Consider the following 22297-nt stretch of genomic DNA (forward strand, 5'->3'; position numbering starts at 1 on the left):
TGTATTCTTGGCGGTGACTTAGGCTTGAAGTATCTCATGGCAGGATGTTTATGTCACTCTCGTAATTGGATTCTCTTGAGTCCATTCGGGTGGCGAGTGGATATTACTTGGGTGGACTTCTGCATGGTAACCAGGGTGCATTGTGCCTTGTGCTTGTGTGGTGTTGCAGCCCTACAGTCTCTCCTTCCACTGCTACAGTGGCTGCTCATAGAGCAGGCTGACTGGACAGGTGCAGGAAGCTGAGCTGCACTTGTGAAGGGCCCCATCTTTCTCAACACTTTTCCCAAAAGACCATCATCAGCTGCAGTCATTGAGTCTCATGTAGACTAACAGTCATGTCTTTTCTTTTTTAAATAGGAAAACAACGAATTGCTCATAAACCTCATTCCAAACCAAAAACTTCAGATATTTTTGAAGCAGAATTTGAAAATGGTATAAAACCCCAGGGTACGTTTGATGATGATGAACTGTGGGCTCGGCTTGAAGAGCTGGAGAGACAAGAAGAGTTGCTGGGTGAACTTAAAAGGTGCTTAATGGCAGCTTATCTTTCCAAGAGAATATGTATCTTCCCCGTTTATAAGATGGTGTGTGCTCACTGAGATTGTAGAAGACTGTAGAAGGTCAGCAGTCCTTCTGCCCTTTTTGTAGAGTATTTTCTTGTATGTAACCACCTACACTGAAAGCACAATCCCCATGCTACTCAGATCTTGTATATGATACATAATGAAGTAATCATACGTGATAGTGGTTGCATTAACACTAACAAAAAACTTAAAAGTGACAAAAGGTTGTTTTTTGAGGTGTGAAGGATTGAACTCTTCTGCAAGACAAGCATTCCACAGTGCCATGGCCACCACACCTAAATAACAAATTTTAAGTGATGTAATTTTATACTGTTCTCAGGATAATGCTCTGTGCTCCAGTGACTTGTTAAAAAGAAAAAAAATGCCTTTGAATTTAAATTTGATGCTGAAAATGTTTATCCATGTATTTCACTTAAGAACTTTGTGTTTATTGAGCAGGCGGTTTGTTATGTGCTCAACTGGTTCTGTGTATGAGAAGCTTCACCACACAGCTATTGGAGATAGGCAGCAGCACTCAGAATGGTCAGAGTGCTATATGAAGTTTGCTACTACAGAAGGCTCTGTATTATTTTGCTTAAATGATGTACCATATGCAATAGTTTCTGTGAAAACTAGGACCTAAAATGCAGAACACTTTCCCCTACCATTTCACCTATATTCTTTGGATGTAACTATTTCATTTTTTAAGACCAGTGTGGGATTTAGGAGTCTTAGTCATGGACTCCCTCTATTTTTGCATGATGTCATTTCAGTTCTGCTGCATTTTTAGTTCGGTTATTTTTGTAAGGTCTTCAGATCCTTTATGGAATGAAGTGTGATAAATGTGCATTTGTGTGTAAATATACATTCATATGCACATGTAGAAATCTTTTATCTTACAAAATCCCAGTTCATGCTGTTACACAAGTTTCTGAGGTCAAAATTAGAAAATAATAGTATATCATGGTTTGTGGGTATGGGGGATGAATTTCTGTGTCTTAAAAATAGAACACCTATTTTTAAAAATTTCTTTTTTAGTTTAGAGAGAAGCTTTATTATAGATTTTATAGGTTGGAACTTGAGAGAAGGAGGTGGTGGTAGGGAGAAGAGCGTGAGCTTAGATCTCTAGTGTAGCAGGTAGGAGTGCTCTCAGGACACAGAGGAGGCACCTGCCTCTTAGGGATTTCCTCTCTTCTTTTCTTTTTTTTTTTTTTTTTTTTTTTTTTTTTTGGAGCTGGGGACCGAACTCAGGGCCTTGAGCTCGCTAGGCATGCGCTCTACCGCTGAGCTAAATCCCCAACCCCCTCTTTTTCTTTTCTAACCTGCGTGCCTGTGCATGTGCGCGTGGGCACATGATTGTGGTTTTTATTTATTGTTTTTGAGACAGTTTCTGTGTGGCTCTGGCCATCCTGGAACTTGTCCTGCTCTGAAGACCAGGCTGGCCTTGAACGCATAGATCTGCCTGCCTCCTGAGACCTGGGATTAAAAGTGAGAGCCATCATGCCTGCCGGATTTCTTAGATTGGATTCCTGCTCCATCTGGCCAGTGCTCAGAGATAAATATATACATGTGTCCTGTGAGTTCTTAGTCAGGAGAGGCTGCAGTCTGCTGAGATTTGTAAGAGCTCTTGCTTCTATTGTCTGTGTTTTTTTGATCTTATTCATATTTTCTTTTCTCCGCCTAGTAAGCCTGATACTGTAATTGCAAATGGAGAAGACACAGTGTCTTCTGAGGAAGAAAAAGAAGATGAAGACACAGATGTGAATGTGGTGTCTCCAGTGACAGACTCCTCCGCCCCCAGCAGCTGTAAAAGGCATGGTGGAAATGCAGGACTCCCTAATGGTCAGACCAGCAGTCTGAACTATTCAGTGAATGGCTCAAATTCTTACCATAGCAACAAAGAAGATGAAGAAGAAGATGATGATGAAGAAGATGAAGAAGAAGATGAAGATGATGATGAAGATGATGATAATGAAAGTGACCATGCTGTTTCAGCAGATAATTCTATACCAACAATATATTTCTCTCATACTGTTGAACCAAAAAGGGTTTGTATACTTTTAATTTTGTAGTCATTAAATGTCATCCATGCTGTATTTTAGAAAAACACTAACATTGACTAAGAGTGTTAATACCATCAAACAGGAGAAGCACCTTTTCCTCTTATCCAACCGCTCCACCTTAAAAGAAAAACAGTAATTGGTCTGTCATTCTCAGAGGGCCCACCAAATGCACTCTTGGATGCAGTGACTGTTTACCAGCCCTTGTTCCAGGGCTCTCTTTTGGTTTGCTTTTAGATCTGAAAATGGCTTCAAGACTAGGTCATTTTGGGGAAGGGGGCACCAGGTTGTTGTTTTTATGTCAGTGTCAAATGAGTACTATTATCCTGAACAACAAGGAAAAATTGGGTTGGGAGATGAAAACTGGGTCTTTTTCTTTTTTGACAAATTAAATCCAGATGTGTAATAAAGGGTTTAGAGCTTTAGATTTGAGAGTGTTACTGACTGTAGAGCTCTTGTGATCTATTGCTTTTGAACTGTGCCTAGTACCCAAAGCTTTTGTCCTTCCATACCTAATTGTAGACTTACTTAAAATGGGCGAGCGAAAGTGGCCTAGTTGTGGACGAAGGGTGAGCTACCATCAGTCCACCCCTACCCTCTTCCTTCTGTGTGCACTGTGCTGAGGGGCTAGAGCTGGTCAGCAGGCCATCTGCAGTACCTGATGGTTATGTAAGGAGACATCTTAATGTTTACTTATTATTTCCTATGATAGAGTTATTCCTACCCTTTTAGAAAGTGAAATAATTATATGTATTTTTTTTCTTAATTCTGACACAGTAGGCCAGACACACAGACACTGTTAGAAGGACTGTTAGGCAGGTGTGGCTGATCATCACAGAAGAGTGGCTTACTGTCTTGAGCACATTTAGCTTTTCCTTAGTCTAATTTTTTCCCTCCTGAAGCTAGCAGTATCTAAGCAGTTTAGACAGTTGAATGTTATATGCTACTGCACTTGTGACTCAGGCTAGCAGCACACGGATTAAGCCACAAATGCATGTAAGATGGATGCAGGGAGACGAAGTCTATAGTTAGTATGGAATTTAGTTGATGTGTATTTTGCTTTGCATATAGTGGTAAAGACAGTTGTGATGGAATTGGCTGTTGAGGAAGATGTAGTGTTGTGGAAATGTGACAGAAGAGTCAGACTTGATCACATACATAATTTCAGTGCCAAAAAGTTTCAGCAGAATCTCTTGCTGATAATGATAACTATGTGGTTTATTTCTTCTGCTGTGGGACTTGATTTTTTTTTTTGAAAGTTTTTGATTTTTTTTTCCTCATGAATTAATTTTAGGTTCGAATAAATACTGGGAAAAATACCACTTTAAAGTTCAGTGAGAAGAAAGAGGAAGCCAAACGGAAACGAAAGAGTGGTGCTGCCTCTCACTCTGCCCATGAACTACCTGCCATCAGGAGTCCTGCTGATATTTACAGGTAGGTGAGCGATGGCCTCCAGTGCCTGTAGGCCCTTCCTTCCTTTCCAGTGTGCAGGAGGCCGGCTGACTTGGAGGTTCCCAACAAAGACTTGAGTTGGTCTGCGGCCCCCACTGAGAGATCGATAGCCCAAGTGCTGCACAGCCTGCCTTCTGACAGCCAGGGTACTGGGTGGCTTCTTTCTCTTCGTCCTCACCATATGTCACTGGAGAGTTGGAAGCTGGTGTTCTTGTAGAACTAGTCTGCCACAATTGTCACAACTTTGTCCTGTCATAGCAGTGATCAGTTGCACTGTCCAGTTTGAAATGACTACCATTTTATCACCCATATTTGCAAACTGGTGAAAATTCCTGGTGTTTTGAAGTAGGTGTGTAAAATTTTTTTTGGCAAATCAAGCTGCTCTCGCCTGGAACATATGAGTAACATGTTGTCTTTTATTGGGTCCGAAATTCAGCTTTGAAAGTAACCATAAGGTACATTCAGTGAAGTTGTAAACTTACTCTGAATGTGACATTTAGAGAAGACATTTTAGCAAGGAACCGGAATGGAGTTTGGTGGGCCATGTAATTCCAGCACTTGGGAGGTGGGGTGGCAGACCCAGGAGTGAAAAGTGAGCTCAGGCTGCGTGAGACCCTGTCTCAAACAGAGGTCTCAGAAACAGGTCCTAGGTCAATTTACAGGAAGAAAATTGGGACGTTTTTGTAAAGTTGTTCTCACTCACAAGCCCTGAAAGTGATGTTGTTTCCTGAATGCTGTAGAGTCTTCGTGGATGTGGTGAATGGAGAATACATTCCTCGGAAGTCCATCCTGAAGTCTCGTAGCCGAGAGAACAGCGTGTGCAGCGACACGAGCGAGAGCAGTGCTGCAGATGTGGACGTTGACAGACGGGCGCCTCTGCGGAGCCCCAGCTCTGAGGAGACCACGGGGACCGAGGCTGGCGGCAGCACTGTGGAGGAACTCCAAGAGAACCACCCCAAGAAGCCTGTGCCCTCAGGAGTGTCTGAGGTACGCGTCTCAGTTCTCCGTTTCACATCCACAGACTCCTCCTTTACGTTTTAAAGTTTTCAGTTTATGATTAGGTTCCGAGGAGGGGAGAGGTTTCAAACACGGACAGGTTTTAGAAAGTGACTCTGTGGTCTTCATTTTTCTTGCTATAAAAAGACACTCCAAGACATGCTGGTGATTTGTATGTCACTTAGTCTCATTTCAGTTGAGCATAGTTGGGTTTAGTTAGATGAAGTTCCACAAACACTCAGCTATAATAAAAGCTTTTTTTGGGTTTTGGTGACATAGCTGATTTGTACCATTTGATTGATTGTCCTAGAATTTTAAAGCTGTTTTGATTCACATTAGTCTTCATACCTTCATTTTTTTAGTTTTTACTGAGGCAAAGTGCAATAAAGATCTTGAATAAATAAACCCTCAAAAGAAATGATGTCAGGGAGCAGGGAAGCAAGGGGGCCTGGACAGAAGCCTGCCTTTCATGCCCTTGTAGCTGCCGTGGTCTGATGTGACTGATGTGTCACAGAGAGCTGGAGACAATGAAGTATGTCTTTGGGGGACTTCTTATTTGTCATGTGTTATGTTCTCAGACAAAACACACTTTACATTTTTTTCCTTTTTGTTTTTGGTTTTTAGAAAGGGTTTCTTTCTCTGTGTCTGGAACTCCCTCTGTAGACCAAGCTGGCCTTGAGTTCACAGAGATCTGCCTGCCTCTACCCCCTGAATGCTGAGATTAAAGTCATGTGCCACCATGTTCTGCTTACATTTTGTTTTTGTTATATGTCCACCATAAAAAAATTCCTTGTATTTGATGGTGTAATTAAGAAAAATAGGGGTTGGGGATTTAGCTCAGTGGTAGAGCGCTTGCCTAGTAAGCGCAAGGCCCTGGGTTCGGTTCTCGGCTCCGGAAAAAAAGAAAAGAAAAGAAAAAAGAAAAATAATGTTGGGGTTGGGGATTTAAGCTCAGTGGTAGAGCACTTGCCTAACAAGCACAAGGTTCGGTCCCCAGCTTAAAAAAAAAAAGACGTGAATTTTTTCTAATTGAGAAAAAAAAAAAAAAAAGAAGGTTACTTGTTCTTATTAATTAATATTTTGATGTTTATTATCCAAAATTCTTGTTACTTTAGTTTGAAAAAAAGTCTTGGTAATAGAGGGTAAAGATATTTGTGCATCTTAGTTATATTTAACACCATATATGCTTTTGTCTTACAGGCTTTTTCTGGAACTGTAATAGAAAAGGAATTTTTATCACCCTCCCTAGCACCACACTCAGCCATTGCTCATCATGCCCTACCCACCATTCCAGAGCGAAAAGAAGTTCTGTCAGAAGCATCAGAGGAACCTGCAAAGAGGGTTTCGAAGTTCAGAGCTGCGAGATTGCAGCAGAGAAACTAGAGGGGATGGGCTTCACCCGCAGCTCCAGCTGCGCTTTAGGACATGCGCACGGCAGAATCGGCCATGGAGTTGGGAAGGCGCCCACTTGGCTGGGCAGAGTTCTCTACCCTTATCAGTGGTGTTGGGGAAGGCAGAGTAAATGTTTGAATGCTGTAATGTTCTGCTGGCTTTGTTAATTCTGTGACTACTGTCTAATTGGCCTTAGGATGCAGGAAGAACATTTTAAGTTACTTTTCAAAGAACACTGCCGTGTATTGTTTTTGTGTTTCCAACTAAATGCAGGCAGTTTCCTACCAGCTGTGATGCTGTGCTTTCCATACGGACCATGTTCAAGAAACTTAAAATTTCAATAGGTTCCACAATTATATTACTTGCTTTTACATTTTAAAGGCACTTTAAAAAAATCTACATTTCTTGTAGGTTTCACAGCTAGATAGTTCTTTGAAAAATTCTTCCTTTGAATGTTGTACTGTAATCTTTAAGGCAAAAAGCTACATAAACCCTTTGGGAAAATTTGAATAGAAGAATATTTTATACAAATTTTTTTTTGGGAAGTAATATTTTTATGAAACTTGGTTTCTAAAATGTGGTAAGCTTCCTGGTTTAGAATTGTGAATAAGATGTCTGATTTGTGTCTATGCTGTACAGGCCATACCACAGAGTTGTGAATCTTTAAAGTCCCATAAGCACCTCCTCTCCCTACATACCGTTTTCACTGGTTTCTTCCTTTGGGAGAGAAAAGTTTGTCTGGATGCTTTAAAATTTCTTAAAGTTTTTTTGTTTGTTTTATGTTTCAGTCTTTCTCACATTTTGATTCTTCAAGATTGCTTTGCTACCAGTAAAAAAAAAATTGAAATATTATATTTACTCTACTCCTTAAAGAGGCATTCAGTTTCAGATTGATTATACAGTGCAAGTGTTGATCATTAGCCTGATGCATGCTAAAATGTAGCTTTTAAAAAGCATCCTGCATTAGTACTAAAATAAGCCTTCAACCCCAGTCCACCCTCTATTCATGGCTAAATATTTAAAGGTTATTTATAGCTTCTTTAATGAATTCTTGCTTAAACAAAGTGGAATTATGTCCTAGAAAAGTGGATGCTGTAACTAGAGCAGTGCCACTGTCAAAGTTCTATGAAATACATACTTTAATGATAAAATGGTGGGCTTGGACCTGGGCACTGATTTGAAAGACTGCCTAAAACTGTAAAAGCTCTGTTTTTCTAGCTGTTGTTGATCATCTGTACATGTATTTTGTACTTAAAACCCACTTTTCTTTCCGTGACCTACTCTCACCAGACTATCCCATCTCCCGTGGACTCCAGGTGCGCCCTGTTCCTTCTCCTTACACGAGGCTTCCTGTGCTAACCCCTCCTGATGCAAGCCTCCTTGTAGGACTGTTGGATCTTCAGACATGTAACTTAAGTGTGCTGTTATTAAACAACTTTCTATGTTCATGAACTTATTTTGCGCCTGCTTTATGTATTTTGTACCTTCTTTCACATTGGTCCCCCTCACAGAAAAAGTGTTCAGCAGTGTGTTTGTGCTTTCTGCTGCATACCCATGTGGAATGGTATCACTCAGTTTCAGAGTCAGTCTAAAAGCAGTTTTAACTCTAACTTGAAACTACACTTTCCCTTGTCTGGATATAAACTTTATTTTTCTTGAGGCACATTGTCACACTGGTTGGACTTGAAATCAATCCTGGGGTCAGTGGCTGGTACCACAGGCTTGCATCAAGCTAAGTTCTCTCAGCTCTTGAATACCAGACTGTTACAGGCTCATCTTGTGCTATCTTCTGTTCCAGCCCTGGAATGAGCTGCTCCAAGCAGTCCTCATTCCTCAGACCGTGGTGCCTAGAAACCAACAGCTGCCTGTATGTGTTGCTTGGCCTGTTCAGCGGGCAGAGCTGTGCATGTATGTACACTAACAGATACTCATCTTAATATCTGAGTTTATTAAAGCTAAACCTTCACACCAAAGCTCGAGTCTACTTCGAGACTGCATGATTCATGTGCTTATCTGTGTCTGACTTCTTTCTTACCATCAACTAGCCTGGCTTTTATGCACACTTGTCTGTGTGAAACACACTAAGGCAATTTAAGTGGTGCTTGTTTTTACTCCTGGGAGAAACACTGTGTTCCGTTGTGTGCTTGTAGTAGGAGTCACGTAGCCAGCCAGAGCTCAGCTCCTTTGACTACCTGTGCTCCTTCCCGCTTTCATCTCTTCACTGGGATTCTGTTGCCTTGGGTTCATTCGTTGCTCTTTGTATTTTCCCGTGGCTTCACTCCATTTCCCAGCTGGGTTCATGCTTTAATGGGAAGCATGTAGAAGGTCTGTGAAAGTTAACATGATTCTGAGTCAGAGCTGAGTGACAGCTGTCAGAGAAGTGTCACTCACTCTTCTACCCTCCTCTAAAACGGTTTTTTCTGCCCAAGTCTTCAACTGTAAGTCACCTGTCCTTTCAGTTTCTGATTCATCTTTTATTTCTTCTGCACAGATACCAGGGTGTGTATGTATGCGTACATGTGTGTGTGTGCGTGCGTTTATGTGTGTGTGTGTTTGTGTGTGTGTGTGTGTGTGCGTGTGTGTGAGATAGATAGATAGAGAGAGAGAGAGAGAGAGAGAGAGAGAGAGAGAGAGAGAGGTGTCAAGGTTTCTCTGTGTTGAGCAAAGAAGTCCCCAATGGACAAACTGAAATAGCTTGCTTGGTGTTAGACTTGATAGACTCAAACATTGGTAAACTCAGTGTTTTTGGCATTTGCAGGTGTTTACCATGCTCATGGTTGTGCTTAAGTAAAGGATGACATTCTATATTGCATGTTTTTCTAGTGAGAAGTATGCCCTTGTCGTCTGTATCGGTTCCTAGAGACTTCCTTATTCTGCACAGATGTACAGTGTTCCACTATGTGGGCAGTACACTGTCTCTTCAACTTCTTTCCTTCCTAAGGCATTGAGGGCTTCCCACATTTTGCAGTTGTATTAGTATTACTGTAGCTAATGCTTCCGACTGTATTTTGTGTCATTGGAGGTGTCTCTTCAGGGGAAGTCTTGTAGGTAGAATTGATGGAACATCTATACGATTGCTCTTTGATTTCTTTAGTAAGACACAGTAGAATTTATTCCTAATGTATTTACATTGTTCTCTTGTTACTGACATGGTCTAAACATATACATACCAGCATTTCATTGATAATTTTTGGCATGTATACTCATGTGTGTATATATGTGTATACACGTATTTATTCCGGGATGGGGGTCCTATACCCACTTGATAGTTTCATGGATGCTAGGGGTCAACCTCTGATCTTCATGTTTGCATGCCAGTCACTTTATCCACTGAGTTATCTCCCTGATAATTTCTTAAATACTGATTTGAGACAGTATAGTATCTTAGAGGAAATTCAAAATTTGGAACAGGTACTAGACTATCCATATTTACAAAATACTGTTTCTTTCTAATTGATCGTATATGTAACTTATAATTTTCTACTTACTGAAAAATTTTAAAGTGTGTTTAATTCAGTTACATGCTTATTTATAAATCTGGCTTCTTTGTGAAGAAGTTTTTCAAGACTAAAGCTAATCTATATGCAGGCGTTCCTTAGGGAAGTGGCATATAGTCTCCAGGGAGCTTTGTTAGAACTCCTCAGTTGCAGTTCACTTAGATCTTTAATTCATTTGTCAGTGTTTTTAGATTATTTCATCTGTATGGGTGTGTGCCAGAATGTATGTGTGTATATGTAACACATGTGTGCATGAGCTGGCAGACCACAGCAGAGGGTGCTGGATCCCCTGGAGCTGGAGTCACAGGTGGCTGTGGGTCACCATGTGAGTGCGGGGACCCAAACCCAGGTCCTCTGCAAGAACAACAGGCAATTTTAACCCCTGAGCCAATTCTCTAGCCCCCAGAATGTATATGCATTTTTGGAGCCAGGGTCTCTTTGTGTCCCTGAATTCAGTGTAGACTAGCCTGGCCTCTAACTTTGCACCTTTGTCCCCCAAGTGCTGAGGTAAAAGGCATGTGCTACTACACTCCAACACAAATGTTCCATTTTTGTTTTTTTTGAGACATGGTTTCTCTGAGTATAGCTCTGGCTGTTTCAAACTCGAGATCCACCTGCCTCTGCCTCCTAGCGCTGGGATTTAAGGCACGCACCACCACTGCCTGGCAAGATGGTCCATTTTAAAGTGAGTTTTGAGTCATTTATTTATAGCACTGTCTTTTAGTGTAAGCCGTTTACAGTTCCTTCACCAGTGACTCACAGGAATGTGAGATCTTGTTCAGTTGGCATTTCTGTATGAGCTTTGTGTTCACTGGTGGTGTGTATTCCATAGGGGTTCTGATATGCAGGATCAGATGTTTTACTGCCTCCCCCACCCCACCATGTGAATTTTTTTCTGAGAATGGAGGTAGGTGGTAGTGGTAGAAACCAGGTCTGGGGCTTTGCCATTAAATGCGGTTGCATAAAAACCTCCTTAGGAGAAGGGTATTGTTAGGTGCACAGGGGTTTTTCTTTAGTGGCCTGATTTACTGATCCTTTTCTTTTTCAAAGGAGACTAGGTGTTTGCACCTAGCTGCTGCTGTGTGAGTGCAGGCACGCAGCACCGCCCGAGCTGCTGATTCCCCCAGTGTTAGGGACGGAGCCCAGGGCCTGCATATGTCATCTAGCTGTAGCCCCAGCCCTGTTGAGTCTTTAAGGATTGCAACATATCCCTCTCTTTTTCTTTCTTGGTTCTTCTAGCCAAGGGCACTTTTCCTGGAGTGCAGATAGACCCAGGTCTCTGACTCCAACCAGCAGACAGTTACGGAGGCTACACTTGAACTCTGCTCCACTGCAGAGTGATGTGGAGTTCCAGCCAGATGTCGAAACTTTGGTTTGTATGATTCTTCTCCCTTCTTGTCCTGTCACTGTAATATACTTCAAAACTGTACACTTATTTTTCTATGTGATTATCTTTTAAATATGAGAAGAAAACTTTAAAAATGCATTTACATTATCTTTCACATTTACCTACATAATTACCTTTACCGGTGTTCTTAATTTTTTATGTGGATTCAAGTTACCATCTGGTGTCATTTCCTTCAGCCTTTTAAGAAAACTCCCTACCTGTAAATTCTGTCTTTATCTGGGAACATTCTTAGTTTGTGTTCCTTTGGAAGCAGCCTTATTGGACACAGGATTGTTCTTTGACGGAGTACCAGGCACCACCATTTTCTGGTCTCATAAGCCAACTGCTGCTTTGGTCAGGGTCTTCCAGTACGCCATGAGCCTGTCTTCTCCGGCTATTTAAGTTCTTCATTTGTATAAGAGTGGATGTATTAGTATTTATCTTCCTTGGATTGTATTCATCTTGGATATACATCAATGCTTTTTATTAACTTGAGGTTTTCTGACCAAGTGGGCTTTTTTTTTTCTTTTTAAATTAAAAAACAATTTTTATGGCCTAGATTTAAAAACTTCAAACTCTTTCCTGCTCTAGAATGTCATTACCTGTGAGCCACCTTAACATGAGCTTTGGGAAATGAACCTGGGTCTTGTGCAAGGATAGGGCATGCTCTTAACCTCTGAGCCATGTCCACACCCTCAGTACCGTCTCACTTACTTTTCTCTTCGGAGTGTGCAATTCCTGTGTAAACCCCTGCACTTTCTGATTCTTCCTTCTGTGTTCATATGGACTCATGGATCCCTCTGGTGAAGTTTTCACTTTAGTTGTTATTAATCTCAGCTCCAAATAATCCATCTGATTCCTTTTTTATAATGCTGATGTCTTCGCTGCTCTTCTCTATTAGATAAGGCATTGTTTGTGTGTCCCCCTCGTCCTTCAAGGTAATTAGAGTTGCTTCTTTCAAGCGTATTTGCCAACCCCATAGATGCTCCTCCACAAGCTTCTGTTTATGTTGGATATAAGCCATGATCTCCTGTTTAAAGCAGGACACTTAAAGTAGCGGTTGCTCCACGGTCGGATCCCTGCCTATGTATGACTTTATTTTCTTCCATTTCATTTGGTTGTGCACAGTGGTTTGTAGTATGCAGCCTCTGATATCTTTTGCATTTTTATGTTTAATTCTTTTTGATCTGATTACTTAAACCAGTATATCTTAGTGACATAGCCAGTGTCTGTTCTTTCATTTCTAGGTCCTGTAAGCTTTCCAGTTTCGTGAGTGTCTGGTCTGGAGTACACATCCATAATTTGTAGCTTACCCGTCCTCCCTAGAGTCAGTGGACAGGTTTGTCCTCAGCGTGTTCATAGCCTAATATACTCTTACCTTGTGAGCTATGAAGTTGCAGAGGCCCAGCATTGCCGTGTGCTAGTTCCTAATGCTAACCTCGGAGCCAGTGTGGTTGGCCCAGGCAACGCTGGAACCTCAGAGCTGTATGGGCTCGTCCCATCTGTTTACCACTGAGATTGCTGTTGTTTTCAGAAAAGTCTGGACGGTGAATTTTCCCACAGTGTTTGAAATATAGTCAGTGTCTTAGTTAGGGCTTCTATTCCCATAATGAAACTCCACGACCAAAACCAACCTGGGTGAGGAAAGGGTTTGTTTTGCTTAGGCTTCCAGATAACAGTCCATCACTGAAGGAAGTCAGCGTAGGAACCTGGAGGCAGGAACTGAGGCAAGGGCCATGGAAGGGTACTGGAGGTCTTGCTCCTCACGGCCTGCTCAGCTTTCTTTCTTAGAGAACCCAGGACCACCAGGCTAAGGATTTCCCCAGCCACAATGGGCTGGACCCTCTCAGATCAATCACTGATTAAGAAAATGTTCTTTTAGCTTGCCTATAGCCTGGTCTTACAGAGGCAGTTTTTAATTTGACGTTCTCTCCTATCAGACTACAGCTTGTGTCAAGTTGACATAAAACGTGGCAGCATGGTCAGCCTCCCTCAACATAAATGTTCTGATTTGATGAGCTGCCCCAGCTTGGAAGGGACTGCTGTGAAAGAGGGTGTCTAAAAAGACACTGTCCCCAGCCTCCCGCCCAGATTTCACTGTTTTTCTTGAATGAATACGAAGTAGGGATGTATTTCTAGATTCTTGTAATGGTTATATTTTGATAATTTTGTCCAATAAACAACAACAGCGTCAACAAATAGAGGCTGGGGAGATGCCTTAGGGGGTTAAGAACACTGACTGCTCTTGCAAGAGACCCCAGTTCACTTCCTAGCACCCACATGGCAGGTTAGCAGTGATCTGTAACTCCAGTTCCAGGGCATCCAATATCCTGACCTTCATGGGCACTGCTCCCATGAGGTACGTATACATGTAGGCCTAACAGCCATACATGTAAAAATTAAAGGGCTGGAGGAATGGCTCAGTTTTTGATGTCCAAGGGCTCCAGGCTCACACATAGTCCACATACATCCATGAAGGCAGCACACTTATGCACATAAATTCTTTAGACTTATAAACTGTTACAGGTAGATCTAGAGTCATAGTGATATGACCCACATGTGCTCAGGCCCCGCACGTGCACAGCACTCATTTTCAGCATCCCCCACCAGAGTGATACTTTCATAGCGATTGTTGAACCCGCATTTACTACCCGAAGCCCATATTTTAGGGGCCAGCCTTGTTGTACAACATATTTTGTGCCCTAGAAACCCCGTGTCAGTCCCTACTCATTCTCTCTACAATTTTGCCTTTTCCAAAATGTCAGTGGTTGGAGTCACGTAGCATGTAGACTTTTCACGTTGTCGTCTTTTACATAGTACTTAATGTTTTAAGTCTTTAAGACTTCTTGGCTCTGATATAATGTTCCACTTATAGGAGTGCCGTGGTTTGTCCATTAAGTAAGGGACACCTTGGTTGCTCCCAGCTGTTTATAGCTCTCAGAGTTCCCATTACCATCAGGTCATTGGGTGGGTGTATATTCACCAATAAATGCCAGTTGACAGGATTGCTGGCATGTGTGCTAGGCTACTTTTGTAAAGATTAGCACGCCACCTTTCAGAATGAGAAGATTCCTGTCTGTTCCCAGCAGTAGTGGCTGAGAGTCCCTGCCCCTCCCCATCCTTGCCAGTGGTTGGTGTTTACTGGGTTCGGCCCATTGTGATAAGCTTGTGGTTCTACCTAGCATTTCCTGGATGGTATAAAATGTAAAACAACTTCCAAATGCTTATTTGATGCCTGTCATTTTGGTGTGGTTATGTTAAGGATTTAGGCTCAATTTTTAACAAAGTGGGCTTTCTTATAAAGCTTAAAAGTACTGTGTATATATCCTTTGTCAGAGACGTATTTCTGTTTTTATTGTTTCCTGAGACAAGATTTCTCTGTGTAACCCTGGCTGCCCTGGAACTCACTCTATAGATCAGGCTGGCCTCGCTCGAACTCAGAGACCAGCCTGCTTCTGCCTCCCAAGGGCTGGTTAAGGCGTGTGCCACCACCCAGCTAGAGATGTCTGTTAGAAATTACTTTCTCCCAGTCTGCTTTTTCATTCTCTTAACAGTGTTTTTACAGACCAGAAGGTTTTAGTTCTAATGAACCTCATCTCTTCATTTATAGGGTAAAAAGTTGTCACTAAACTCATTATCTTCATCTGAACTTCTCAGACTACAGCTTTGCACTTTTATTTAGGTCTCAAATCATTTTGAGTTAAATTTTATGAAGAGTTTATGGTTTGTGTCCAAGTTACTTCAATTTAACTTTTGAAAGATGTCCTCCTCTGTGTTGCATTGCTGGTTAATGGATCATCAGATGTCTCTAGTTATGCCTTTCTCATTTCTGGGCGCTGTGTGCTGCCCCATTCATAGACTCATGGCATCCCACTAACACTGGACCATCTTGGTTGCTGTTGTCGTGAGCCTCGAGTGTGGAAAATGCTAATGCTTTTCTTTTAATAGTCTGTTCTTTGAAGATTCTGTTGGCTATTCTGGGCATGTTGCTTTTTGCAGGTTTTAAAGTAATTTTGTTGAGATTCCAAGTTAAGTTCCTATGATTGTGATTACAATGTACAGATTAAATTGAGGAAGGCTGATGACAGAATCGTCTTCCTGTCCATGAACATGGACTGCCTTCGTTGTTTTATTTTTTGAGGGGGGGTATTCTTCTCATCATAAATGTTTTATATGTATTTTCTTTGATTTATACTAAGTGAATCTGTCTGGGGCACAAGTTCGTTAGTGTTTGCAGTGTTTCGTAGCTAGTGTGCAGGGAGGCTGTTCACCTTGGCTCTTGGGAATGGCTGCAGTTGCTTACTAGTTAGAAGAGAGGTTGTTTCTTTTCTTGTCAGTTTTTTTTCAGCTTTTCTCCAAAGATGATTATGTCATCTATGAGCCAAGATCATTTTACTTATTTCTTAGGATAGATATGTCTATTTCTTGTTTCCTTTTCTGGTTTTACTGAATTAGCAACAGTTTCTAGTATAGTTAAAAGGGAAAAACGAGGTTGACTTAACCTTGGGATCTTTATGGGAAAGCTGAAGATTGTCACTGTTAAATATGCTAGATATGGGACAATGCTCTGTTTTGGGATATTCTTTATTAAATGGAGGAAATTTCCTCTTCCTAGTTTACTGAGTGTATTAGTCAGGGATCTCTAGAGCCACAGAACATATGGAACTGAGGGAATTTATTATGATGACTTAGTCTGTAGTCCAACTCCCCAACAATGGCCATCTGTGAACTGGAAGTCCAGGCATCAGTAGTCGCTCAGACCCACGAGGGTGATTGTTTCAGGTGCTCTTCTGTAGAAGTGGATTCCATCAGAGGTGCTGGCAAGTGAATGCAAGCAGGTGAAGAAGAGTGAATCTTCCTTCTTCCAATGTCCGTATGTAGGTCTCCAGCAGGAGGCATGGCTTAGATTAAAGGCGTGTACTACCTTGCCTGGGCCGAAGCTTCTCATAGCCACCATACCTCAAGATCTCCATGCCAAGATCCAGATCAGAAACTTGTGTCTTCCAGTCTTCAGATCTGGATCACAGGTGAGCCCCCCCAATTCTGGATTGTAGTTGATTCCAGATACAGTCAAGTCGACAACCAGGAATAGCCATTACACTGAGAGACTTAATTTTTTATATGAATGGATGTTATATTTATCAATGCCTTTCATCAGGTGATATGATCATTTTTTTTCCCTCTCTCATCTGTATGTTGGGCTACATGAATGTATTCTCAAATACTCAGTGAACATGCCTGAGATAAATCTCACCCGGCCATGGTGTGGTGGCTCTCACTAACTTCAGACATTGTTACACTTTGTTTGCTAATGCTTTGTTGGGGACTTTTACATCTCCCTTCACGAGTTCATGAGAAGCTTTTGTAGTTTCTGATATGGTTGTCTGGTTTGAATAGGGGAACTCACAGATGGCCCAGGAGCACTCTCCCAGTTGATCTTCTGGAGAGACTGGACAGATCTCTTAAACACTGACGGATGGACCCGGTTATCTATCTCAGCCCTGTGCTTTCTCTCATGGGCAGTTCCTAACATGTCTTTCTAGACCTGCTGGGGTTCTGTACGCCTCCTTGGGCAAGTTTTGGTGGATTGTGGCGTGCGAGGTATCGCCCCACTTCGTGTGGGTGAGCGCGTGGTGTTCCTTGGCTATCGTTTTAGTCCTCCTGGGATTTCTTTGGAGTCTTCTCATTCTAACCTCAGCCCTCTGTATTCTTGTCTGGCCAGGGCTTATCAATTTTACTATTAAAAACCAGCTTTTAATTTGGTTGATTTCTCCCCCTACTCCATCCACCAGTCTTTTATATTTTCTGATTATATTTTATTGACTTTTGCTTTACTTTCAATGTCAGCATCAGAGTGCTCTCCATCACACCGGGCAGCCCTCTCTCTCTGCTTTGATTTCTTATTTCCTTCCTTCCTTCAGAATGGATACGTTCTTCTTCTGGTGTTGCTAAGCCTGAAGCTTTGGTGATGGATGGGCTTGGTCTCATTGTACTTCTGAACTTTGGTTGTGTTTTCCTTTTGTTTAGTTCAAAACCTTTTAAAAATTCTCATAGAAATTTTTTGCTTTGACCTATGTATTATTTTAAATGTTCTGCTCAGGGTTCCGGCTGTTGTAAACTTTCCAGCAGTCTTTAGTGGTTTCTGGTTTAATTCCATTGTGGTTTAACTTAGTTCAATAAGGTGAGTTTGTTTCTTTTCCCAGTTTTTTTCTTTGAGTTTTATCTGCTGTGCCTATATTCACACCCACTTCTATGCCACACATACAAATATAAGCTATGATCTGTGTATGAGGAGAAATGGGATTTTTGTCTTTTTGAGTCTGTTACTCAGCTTAAAACTTGCCAGTTCCAACCCTTTTCCTACAGATTTTAGATTTTCTGTCTGTCTGTCTGTCTGTCTGTCTGTCTGTCTGTCTGTCTGTCTGTCTCTGTGTGTGTATATCCCATTTTTAATCTACGGTGGCACTTCTTTGCTCTTGTGACTAGGACAGCCATAAACATGGATGTGTAAGTGTCTGTGGTAGGCTACAGAGTCCTTTGGGTCATGCCCAGGAGTGGTATGGCTTGGTCATGTGATAGTTCTGTTTTTGATTCTTTTAAAGGAAGCACCCTGATATCTATAGTTGCAACAGTTAACAGTCCTCCTAACAGTGAATAAGGGTTCATTTCTCCACATCCTTGCCAGCGTTTGTTGTCATTTGTTAATGTCATTTCTTAATGACAGCCATTCTGACTGGGGTGAGATGGGATCTCAGAGTAGTTTTAATTTCTATTTCCCTGATGGCTGGAGACGTTGAACATGTGTTAAAGCTCTTATATGGGCCATTCGTGGTGTTTTTTGAGAATTGCCTGTTTGTTTCATTAGCCTATCTGACTGGCAGATTTGTTTGTGTGTTTTGTTGTTTAATGTTTGCCATACTTTATACTATTTATTTTCTGTGCATGTCCGTGGGTGTGTCCATGTGCGGAGGCCAGAGGAGGCTGTCACATACGCTGCTCTGTTGATCTTCACCTTATGGTTTGAGGCAGTGTCTCTCACTAAACCTAAAGCTTACCATTTCTGCTAGACTGGATGAGCAGCAAGCGTCTAGGATCTGCCCTCTGCTGCCAGTGTGGGGTTACAGGCGTATGAAGCCACATCAGGCCTTTCGTAGGAATGTCAGGGTTTGAACTCAGGTCCTCTCACCCGCAGAGCAGGATCTCTCACTCACTGAGCCATCTCCACAGCCCCTTCATAGTTCATGTTAAGCCCCTGTGTGGAGCGTAGCCAACAAGAGAGTGCTCATTCTGTAGGCACTGTTCACCCTTTCATGGTTCGCTTTGCTGTACACAAACTCACATGTCGTGTTGTCCCATTACCAATTTCCTGTGCTTCTGACACCCTGGTCAGGAAGGTCCTACCTGTCTTCGTAAGTGTTTCCCTCTTGTGGTCTCATGTTTTAAATCATGGTCCTTGAGTCCACTTTTGAACTGGCGTTTTTCAGGCTGAGAGATAAGGATCTCATTCCGTCTTCTGTAGTTGTGTCCCTAGTTTGGTCAGCACAGGGTGGTGAGTGGGCGTGCTTTCTATGCCGTGTGTGGGTTTACTTCTGGGGTCTGCATTCCACTGCTCTGTTCTTATGCCTACCCATGCTGACTTTGTGTACACACACACACACACACACACACACACACACACACACACACACACACACACAGTGTAATTCGAGGTCAGACATGCTCTCTCTGATAAGCGCTACTTTGGCTACTTTTTTGTGTGTGTGTTTACGTGTGACTTTTTTGACTAAATTATTCTTTTCTAATTCTGTGAAGAATGTCATTTTGGTAGTGGCTTCATTGAGTCTGTAGATTACTTGTGGTAGTGTAGACGTCTTCACAGTATTAATTCTGTCCGTCTGAGGGCACGCTGTGTCTTTCCGTCACCTTCTTTCTTACTCTCTTCAGGTTTTCACGTGAAGATCCTTCATTTCCATGGCCGAGTTTATTCCTAGATGCTTTGTTTTGGAGCTACTGTGAGAGGGATATTCCCCCAAGTCCTTAGTAAGTTTTTCCCTGGTGTCTATTGGTTTTGTATCCTGCAGCTTCGCCAGAGTGTCTGCTCAACCCAAGAGTTTTCTGGCAGAGTCTCTGAGGTCGTGAAAGAATCCAGTCATCTGTGGCTGGAGATAATTTGACTTCTTCCTTGGCTTCCACTCCTCCTGTATCTCCTCCTCTTGTCTCAGCGCCCTAGCAAGACTTCAAGCACTGTGCTGAGTAAGAGTGGCACCCCTATCCTAGTGCAGTCTGTGCTATGTTGCCTTGATTGTTTTGAGGTATGCTCGGTCTATTACTAACTTTCCTAGGATGTCTGTCACAAGGGCACGTTGAGCTTGTCAAATGCCTTTATCATCTACTGCGGTGGTTATCTGATTTCAGTCCTTGTGAGCATTTATGTGGTATAGCATGTTTTGCTTTGTGGATGTTAACAGAATCTTACAACCCTGGGAATGTATGGTTGTCTTAATAGTTGTTGAATTTGGTTCACAAGTGTTTTCATAACAGTTTTCTACACTTGTGCTAATTTTCACACTTGGACGGTGGTTCTCTTTTTTGCTGTGGCTTCATCTGGTGCGGGTATCAGGATGACACTGCCTTCTTTTCTGTTTGGTGGAACAGTTTGAGAGAAGCGTTGGTATTATGTCTTCCTAAAAGTGTGCTAGAGCTGGTAGACTTGCTCAGTGGGTAAGCCTAATGGCTGGAGACCTACCCCTGGGACCCACCCGCATGGTGGAAGGAATTAGTAGGTCCCTGGAAGTTCCATATGTACACTTGGAACAAACACATCAAATACAACAAATAAATACATGAAATGCTGTTTTGAAAAGTTGGATAGACTTAGTGAATTTATCTGATCCCGAGCTTTTCTTTGTAGAGAGAATTATGGCTTCGTCTCCTTGCTTGTAATGGGTGTGTTTTAAAGTTATATTTTTAGCTTTAATTCTTGTAAGCCGTATGCATCTAGATATTTATCAGTTTCTTCCTTTTTTTCTTTTTTGATTTCGGAATATATGTTTTCAGAATACCCCCTAATGTTTTTCTGGGTTTTATTGGAGTGGACAAACAACCCTATTTTTGTGTCTCAGTTTAGTCACTTGGGCTTTGGGTCTCTTGATGTTTATTTGACTGAGAGTTTGTCAATCTCGTCAACTTTTCCAAAGAACAAACTCCTTGATTGATTCTGTGTATTCTTTTAGTCTTGACTTCATTAATTTCTGCCTTCATCTTCATTGTTCCCGCTGCTACTGGGTTTGGGGCAGCTTCTTATTTTTAAGGCACATCATTAGGCTGTTTACTTGAGGTTTTTTCCCTTTTCCTTTTCTCCGTTGTTGTTGTTTGTTTGTTTTTAAAAACAGAGTCTCAGAATACAGCTCTGGCTGTCCTAGAACTCAGTTTTGCTGGCCTCCGCGTCCCAAATGCTGCGACCAAAGGTGTGCTCCACCACACCCAGCCATTTTTCCATTTATTCTATTTTCATTGATTTTCCTCCTGCCTATGGGTTACAAGTTTTTTAAAAGATTTATTTTTACTTTATGCGTGTGGACATTTTGCCTGTGCGCCACGTACATGCATGCAGCGCCCAAAGAGGCCTAAAGACGACATTGGGTCTCTGGGGCTGGAGTTACAGCCTGGGCTCTCTGGAAGTGCTCTTATCCATCGAGCATTCTCTCCAGCCCCTAGTTGAGATTTCTTAATATGAGCACTCAGCAGCTATACACTTCCTTCTGAAGAACCAACGTCTTAGCTGTGTCCCAGAGGACCCCCTAACTTGCTCTGTCCTTTTTTTTCATTTGCTCTTAGGAATTATTTCTTCCTTGAGTTGGTGACTCAGCTGTTCATTCACAAGTATATAGTTCCATCTCTAGGTATTTTTGTAGTTTCTGAAGTTTCTCTTGCTGTTTTTTCCCCCTCCATGGTGGACTTACAAGGAATTCTCCATGTCTCCCTTACTCCTTCTGTCCTCTTCCCTGTCCTTGTCTGTCTTTCTGCATTTGCCAAGGATTGCTTTGTGGCCTATAATGTGATCAAGTTTGGAAGTTCCACGTGCTGCTAAGAAGAATCTCTATGGGCAGATGGACTAACCTATAGCAATTTGATAGCCTGTAGCTATCTGTGCATTCAGTTGGTCTGTGGTATATTAGCTCGGACATGTCTTTGTCGTATTTGGAAGACTATATCAGTTGCTGTTCCTGCTGCTATGATAAAATACCCCAGTAAGAGCAATTTCAGGCAAATGAGGTTTATGTTGGCTCATGGTTCCAGGGTCGAGTCCCTCGTGGCAGGGAATCTATGGCAGTAGGAGCTTGAGGCATCAAGCAGCGTTACATTCCTGGTCAGGGAACAGAGGGAGAGAAATGTCTGTGCTTAAGTAGCTTTCTCCTTTTTCATGTTGTCCCGAGCCCAAGCCTAGGAAATGGTGCCGCCTTGTTTGAGCGTGGGCCTTCATACTGCATTAACCCTGATGACCCCTCATAGGTATGCCAGGAGGCTGTCTCCTAGGTAGTGCTTGATCCTATCGGATTGATGAGCGAAGCCATCACAAAGGCCTCTCTGATTCTGAGGGTGTGATGTTGAAGCCTCTCACTACTATCCTGTCAGGAACTATGGCCGTTCGTGCTTCTCAGTATTTGGTGAAATTGGGAACCCCAGTGCTTGGCGCATAAATGTCCATCATTGTTGATGCATTGTTCCTTTACTAACATGCCACGACCTTCTTTATCCCCTTTGACAAGTTTAAGGTGAAGTCTACTTCAGCTATGGTAATAGCGATGATAGTTGGTTCTTGTGTTTTGATCCAGTCATTCAACTCATGTTTTATATCAGTGACTTGAGGCCAGTTATATTTAGGCTATTACTACGAGGGACTGTCATTTTCTTTTCTATTTTATTTTATTTTTCTCGGATATTTTATGT

The 22297-nt window shown here is 42.1% G+C and overlaps 1 protein-coding gene and 1 pseudogene across 2 annotated transcripts in view; one reads left to right on the forward strand and one right to left on the reverse strand.

Annotated features, from left to right (window-relative positions):
- Uri1 (URI1 prefoldin like chaperone) overlaps positions 1-7919 on the forward strand; it is a 57100-nt gene extending 49181 nt beyond the window's left edge. For both annotated transcript variants that reach the window (XM_032893835.1, XM_032893836.1), the window contains exons 7-11: positions 358-526; positions 2248-2611; positions 3918-4057; positions 4816-5062; positions 6272-7919. In XM_032893835.1, the coding sequence (XP_032749726.1) occupies positions 358-526; positions 2248-2611; positions 3918-4057; positions 4816-5062; positions 6272-6454 (1103 nt within the window). In that variant the 3' untranslated portion in view covers positions 6455-7919. The remainder of the gene's footprint in view (positions 1-357; positions 527-2247; positions 2612-3917; positions 4058-4815; positions 5063-6271) is intronic.
- LOC116893360 overlaps positions 1-22297 on the reverse strand; it is a 545263-nt pseudogene that overhangs the window by 159067 nt on the left and 363899 nt on the right.

The sequence above is a fragment of the Rattus rattus genome, chromosome 2, assembly GCF_011064425.1.
Source record: "Rattus rattus isolate New Zealand chromosome 2, Rrattus_CSIRO_v1, whole genome shotgun sequence".
Taxonomy (NCBI): domain Eukaryota; kingdom Metazoa; phylum Chordata; class Mammalia; order Rodentia; family Muridae; genus Rattus; species Rattus rattus.